Source organism: Penaeus chinensis, chromosome 3 (genome assembly GCF_019202785.1).
Source record: "Penaeus chinensis breed Huanghai No. 1 chromosome 3, ASM1920278v2, whole genome shotgun sequence".
NCBI lineage: Eukaryota > Metazoa > Arthropoda > Malacostraca > Decapoda > Penaeidae > Penaeus > Penaeus chinensis.
The window spans coordinates 16835278-16842777 of record NC_061821.1 but is presented as its reverse complement, the minus strand read 5'-3'; the positions used below and the strand labels follow the sequence as shown (position 1 = coordinate 16842777).

At 37.9% G+C, this 7500-nt stretch overlaps 1 protein-coding gene across 1 annotated transcript in view; it reads left to right on the top strand.

Moving 5' to 3' along the window:
* The first annotated feature begins 4200 nt into the window (after positions 1–4200).
* Positions 4201–7500, top strand: part of LOC125044874 — an 8529-nt gene continuing 5229 nt past the window's right edge. Inside the window, exons 1-2 of the mRNA XM_047641841.1 lie at positions 4201–4217; positions 7328–7412. Of these exons, the coding sequence (XP_047497797.1) occupies positions 4215–4217; positions 7328–7412 (88 nt within the window). The 5' untranslated portion in view covers positions 4201–4214. The remainder of the gene's footprint in view (positions 4218–7327; positions 7413–7500) is intronic.

Here is a 7500-nt window from a genome sequence, read left to right as displayed (position 1 = left end):
TTGTACTACATCTATAGAGATCAGTAGTTAGATACTGTCCTTGGGCGTAATTACCATTATGTCAATAAATACACTTAAATATGTACCAGTCCATGCCCCTTGGGCGGAGTAGGAATATTTCTTGTGTTCCCTTTATAATTCCCTCTGGGGGTTATTCTGTAAGTGAATCTGCAGGCTCAATAGCCGTGGCTCTAATAAGAGAAAGCCAGTCTATTCAGAAGCATTCTTGATTGGTCCTTTTCTCTGCTAGTATCCTGGCACTACTTGTCCTTACAGAGAATTCAAGAGCCAGAGTTTCAGCCTCTGCTGGTATATGCGCCACATTTCAGTGAGAACAGTATGGTTGCTAAAACTTTTGCACTGTCCCAACATTTTTCTTGCTCTACCCACTTTGCAGGGTCCTGCATTATTCTGACAACCTCCTTAGGGCGACGGAGATCTTCAGGGGTTCTGTATTTTAGGCTCATGTGCATTCGGTGGACGGCCTCCTCGACTTGTTATTATAGTATCTGGAATTTGTATTTTTTGGCTTGGATTTTGGTCATTGTCATGGAAGCTGTCAGAGTAATAGTCCTGATCAGACTGGCCTCAGGGACATCTGCATTTGCTGTGTCATGATTCCAGGGCATTTTGAAAAGTTTGGAACAAAAATCAATGAAAAAAAAATTGAATGAAAGGAGTTAAAGATTTGTATGTAGTTATATGTCCACAATATTTATATACAATTGTCTGACCTGAAAGTTTGCAGATGACTTATTCCCTCTGGATGTCAAGTGGAATACACTGTTATTTAAATAGAGGTATGATTCAAGCAAAATTATTTTTTGCCATTCTTAAAGTAAGCACATTCCACTACAGCAGCTAATGAGAGAAGATTCTTATCCTTCTCGGATTGAGATTGGAGCCTGACTTAAGCCGAGGTCAGGAGTGACACCCGGAGTTGGTGTGCAAACCTGGTCCCTTTAGCTGGGTTCCTTTTTTTCTTGCAGCAGCTATTACTACTGTTGCCACAGCCACATTCAGTCCCTCTCATAGATGAGAATGGGCTTTACCTAGGAACTGACTTTTGTTCTGCTCCCAGACATGGGTACCTGGGAGAGCAGGTGTATACAGTTTGGTTGCCTGAGTGCTGCCTCTTCCCTAGCAGAACTCCAAGCATGAATTTACTTGGCACACTCGGCTGTTTCCTTCTACTTGTACCTTGGAGCAAACTTATATGTTGTGCGTCTTTCTACATGTCGCGGTTGAATTTAGCCTTGCAGTTGGCCTGATGATGCCCATACCTCTGGCACTTGAAGAATTAGAGGGGTTCATGCGTATAGGTTCAAAGGCATTCACTACCCAAATTGTTGTCAGGGGAGTTAAGGGTTTTTTCTGCAGGCAGGAAGCCCCAATAATCTGCAGAGGGGAAATTGCAACACTGAATCCATATGAGACAGGGAAGGCAAGTAATACCATATTCCTTTTCCCTCGGGTTTTAAAGCCATGTTGTTCACACTGTTCACATTTGCATCCTCAAGGACTTTCAAGGTGGCCTGACTTTTGGGAGCAATGACATGCCTCCATCTTTGCAAATTCCAGTTGCGCATAGGCCTTTCCTTTGGGTTTCAAGAGCCTTTATGGACTACTAGGGCCTAACAAACCATTGTGTTTGGTAGCATTAAATTGGGTCAGGTGACCAATCTGTCTGAATTCGTGGTAGACAATCTTCCAGCCTAGCTACAGAAATGGATGCAGAGGCTGGATACCTGGGAGAACTCGCCGAAGCCACAGTTTTAGATCAGGGTGCCTTCCGTTTTGATGTTGGGACCTATTTTTATTTCCAGGATAAACAATCATGATACCTTAGATACCATACTCCATGATGCCAACTTTCACATGATCATGATTGTTTATCCTGTTTATGTAAAGCAATATATGTGTGTATATATATATATGTGTGTGTGTGTGTACAAATATATATATATATATATATATATATATATATATATATATATATTTATATACGTATATTGCTACACATACATATGTACGTATATATATATATATATATATATATATATATATATATATATATATATATATATACGCATATTGATATACATGCTTATATATATATATATATATATATATATATATATATATATATATATATATATATATATATAAGGTATGGATGAGAATGAATATCTTCACAATACAAGAGATGTATTTGACCGGTTTCGACTTTGTCTTCGTCAGAAATACATACATCAAGGGAAATACAGAGTATATATATATCAGACATGAGCTGATGAACTACCTGACGACTGTGACCTCCCACTTGTTGTTCGTATAATTGCAGCTGCGACCTTGGATAGTATGAGTCTACCCGACGCTGCGTTGATGTTTTTCTCCGTCGCGATGTAAGCAGCTTCCATGACTTTCCTTTTCTGTATGTACAGTCCTCCATGGACTATTTTTGCTTCCTTCCAATTGGGTATATGTCCAGCTTCATCTACATGTACCACCATGGCGTTGGAAGTTCTATGGTGACGGATGTCAGCTCGATGTTCGCTGATCCTGGTGCTGAAACCTCGGCCTGTTTCACCATAGTATGCTGTATCGCAACTGCTGCAGGGTATACAATATACAGCAATGTTAGGGTTGCTTCTGACCTGCTTCTTGTCATGTATCTTTTCCCCGGATGTGCTGGCGATTTTCACATTATTGCCAAAGTATCTGCTAATCGTCTGGGATATGTTACACGACGGTAATACGAGAAAATCATTAGAAGGTGCAGGGTTTGGTTTTGTGAATATACTCTCCGCCTTCTTTCTGAGGTTTAGTAGGAAGCCTTTGGGGTATTTATGATTCATAAAGGAATTAATAGCAAAGGCAACCTCATCCTCAAGAAATTCGGGGCCGCAGATCCTCAGTGCTCTGAGGAAGAAGCCGATTATAACGCCAGATTTTGTTTTGTTGCTGTGGGCGGAGTAGTAATGGATATAATCATTTTTGTTGGTAGGCTTCCTGTACACAGAGAAACGTTGGCCGTTGTCACCCCGATGGATCAGAGTGTCTAAGAAAGGTAATTTCTGATCCTCTTCCTCTTCCACGGTGAACTGGATTTTCTCGTGGACGGAGTTAAGTCGCGTTAGTATATGTTGTAAGCACGACCTTCTGGGGACAATGACGAGGACATCATCTACGTATCGAAGCCAAGTTGAATGCCTGCCGATTATATCATTATAAGGATATAATCGGCAGGCAATTGACTCCTTTGTAGCTAAGCACTGGCAGACCCATCTATGTGCAGATACATTTCACAAGAAATATAATATATGAGCACAGATGTTTCCCCATTTTTTATCAATTTTCCCCGGCGGCATTGGGATATATATGTATACAGGCATATATATATATATGTGTGTGTGTGTGTGTGTGTGTGTGTGTGTGTGTGTGTGTGTGTGTGTGTGTGTGTGTGTGTGTGTGTGTGTATACATATATATATGTTTATATATATATGTATATATGTATATGTATATATATAATGTTTATATATATGTATGTATATATGCATATATATAATGTGTACATATATACATATATATGTATGCATATATATATATATATATATATATATATACATTTATATATATGTATATGCATGTGTATATATGTGTGTGTGTGTGTGTGTACAACTATGTATATATGTACGCATGTATGTATGTATGCATGTAAGTATGCATGTATGTATATGTAGATATATCTGTATGTATGAATGTATATATGTATGTATGCATGTATGTATATGTAGGTATATCTGTATGTAGGTATATCTGTATTTATGTATGTATGTATTTATATATACACATATATATTCATATATACACATATATATTCATATATACACATATATATTCATATATACACATATGTATATATATGTATATATACCCATATATATATATATATATGTATATGTGTATATACACATATGTGTGTGTGTGTTCGTGCGTGCGTGTGCGTGTATGTATGTGCGTATTTTCAGTTGAGTATATGTGTGGAATTATCCGGGTATTGTATCTATTTGTATTTGCCAGAGTTCATAATTATTCTCTTTTCCTGGTCTCTTTTACATTCATTTATATATAGACGTTTTTTGTTTATCTATATATACTGGGCTCATTTTAGGAGTCTCTTGAGTAGACTATAGAACTCTCTCGGGGGAAATGGTAAGTCTGTCTCGTTGCTCAGCCGGTGACCGGCCGCTCCCTGGCTCTCCTGCCTTTTATGAGATCATTTCTTTTTGACTGTGATTTGTCTCAATTACAATGGAAGTTCGTAAGATTCGTTTTTTGCATAACGTATCGAGAAAAAGCAAAAAATACACTGAGTGGTGATCAAAGGAATCGTAACAGGACCTAAAGCATTAACATCAACGCGTGAAGATTGTTTATCTGCTTATTTCAATTTTATGTAGGATAATTTATCAATATAAGTGGCTGAGATCCAAGAGACTTATAGGAAAGCCAATATGATGTACATTAAAGTCACGTGTAAAGCTTGTTTGCATTACTCGTGACTTTAATGTACATCCTACTGGCCGAATTGGACGCTGCGTCGCTGAGAGACCACTATAGCCGCGTTCCCCTTTGATTTTTCATTCGTGTCAAGAAATTGATCTCCCTTTGATTTGCGGGCAGTGCGGATGACGTCTCACAATAACACAATCCAATCTATCTAAAAGTGCCGTTTGTACTTTTCAAAACGTGTTAGTCTCTCTCACCCCGATGAGAATTGGCACGCTTGATTCAGACCGCATCGGGTTGGTCGTTTTTTGTTTTTAAGAAAGCCAAGACCTTTTCTTTGGGGGCTCACTCTCCATGACACCCAAGAAAATCATGAAGTCGTGCGAGTGTATCGGCTAAACCAGATGACAACAAGAAATTTGGTTTGGGATTTTTGGATTATTAAAAACAGTTTCGACCTTTCCATGTGGAGTTAGCTGTCACATATAATGTGTACTTTTGTCAGTAGATAGATAAATATATATATATAAATAAACATCGATCAAATATACAAACAGCCTTCTTGAAAATGGGTATTACCAGTCATTTACCAGTTACGAAGTTTTGAGAACAGTGCGACTTCTACCAAGCTTGTTTTTCGTTTCATGTAACGTTTCATGTTCATGATTCAAATAACTTGAATCAGACTCAGAGTGGAGGAAAATGTAAAAAAAAAAAAAAAAAAAAAAAAACTGACTTTGTTTTCAAATATCAGATGGGAGCAGCGTTACCAGTTGAATTTCAGACCACACGTCCTATATACTGTGATTTATAACGTAATGTGCAACTAACCAGTATTCCCGTACCTTTACCCTCAATGTGGTTAAAGTGTGGAACTTGCGTCCAATTTAACAAGAAATTGGAGTTATTAAAGCCTCATCCTATATGTGCCTCGTGTTACTTTTCATTTTTCATTCCTGGTTTCTCAATGTCTGTTTGCTCCTGAGGGATTCTATATCAGCTTCTGATTTTCCCTCAACGCCCTCCCATTAAACACAGTAATAATAACGAATTAAGACATTCACCAAGCTTCTCTCAGGAGATAACATTGAATGATGGTGAAGAAACGATAATATCCATGAGAATAACTGTGATAATGACATTTATGTTAATGTTAATGCTAACAATAATAATGATGATTTTAAGATGATAATAATGAAAGTGATAATGACAATTATAATGAAAATAATTCTGATAACAGTGATAATAATAATGATAACAATAATATATAAAATGGTAAAGAAAATAATAATAATAATAATAATAATAATAATAATAATAAAAAATGATGATGATGATGATAATTATAATAATAATAATAATAATAATAATAATAATAATAATAATAATAATAATAATAATGATAATAATAATTATAATAATAACAATAATAATAATCATAATAATAATTATAATAAAAATAATAATAATAATAATAATAATAATAATAATGGTTAATGGTTACAAAGCAAAATAAATGTGCTAGATATCATAGGCCATATAGCCCTAAAGAAAGGTTGTAATAATGAAAAGGGTAAAGAGGGGGTTAGTTGATGATCAAATGTGCTACATAACAGAAGTATATCAGCTCAGGAAGGTAGCGATTAACAAGGGTGATTAGATCAGTTGTCAAAGGAAGAAATGTGGAATTTTGCAAGGATGCCCGTAAGGTAAGGTAGGGACTAGCAAAGGAGAAAGTTTTAGAAATATTGTCAGGAGGTAGAGAATTCAGGGAAGGTGGCTGTTGTGACAAAGAGTCACATGTGTATCCAGAGGGAGTGGAAGGGACAATGGGTTAGAAAGGGATGGGGTGAAGTAGGGTGAGGGGGGGGAGGGATGTGTTGGGAGGGAGTGGGATAAAGAGGTGTAGGGGGAGCATGAGGTTTAAGCATGTTATCTTGGGTTATGTAGAGGTGGGGGTAGTAGAAGGACGGGGACGTGCGAAGAGGGAGTAGTATGAAAAGTGGAAGTACTACGGAGAAGTGTACAATAAGGTTGCAGAGTAGTAATAAAGGAGGAAGAAGTAGCTGATAAAGAAGTAGAGGATGTTGGGAGAGGAGGAATGTTTCCTGGAGACTGAGTATTGACCTGGATGGATGATTTGGACTGAGCTGATGTGATAGCAGGCATTGATGAGGGGGCAGTAGCAGCAGCGTTCTGAGTCATGGTCAAAGGAAAGCCTGGGATCAGGGAATCGGGATGTCCTATTAATGGTACAAAGTCTTCATTACTGGCTACGTAGCTTAGGGTATGTTGGGGAGAGAAGTAGTCCATCTCACAGGTAAGACTAGACAACTAAACAAGGGAATACCGTGCCCATGACTCCCCCAGGCCGTTCAAGGACAAAGTCAGCCTTTCATCCTTTCAAAACGGCTCTCACAAGAGAGGGAAACGAAGAGGAAAAAGGGAAAAAATTGCACAAAATTAGCTGAGTCGAGGGCTGAGGCCCAAGGCAGGGGTGTTCCCACGCATTGGGTCCCAGTCTCCGTCTCCTAAGTCCATCACGGCAACAACGGGCATGTGATGGGGGGGCGTAGTGATGATGAAGATGTAGATGAAGATGAAGATATTGATAATAGGGATAATGGTAATGACAAAAATAATAACAATAACAATTACAATAAAAATAACAGTAAATACACTGCCAAAACAACAAAAATGATAATGATAGAGAACGGTTTTACTACATCTACTGCTTATAATAAAATACTTATATGCACATCCGTTGAACACGAGACGAGCAAATCATTCTGAGCAATGCCTTTGATTTCCAGAAACTCAAGGCGACGATCCTCGTCTTCACGGCGATGTGCTGCGCGGCGGCGGCGACCACCTTTGAGGAGCTCAAGGACGAGCCAGGTGAGATGTGCCTGTATGTAAAGGTGACTGCGTGTGTGTGCTGTAAATGTGTAGATAGATTGACATATAGATAGATGGATATACAAAT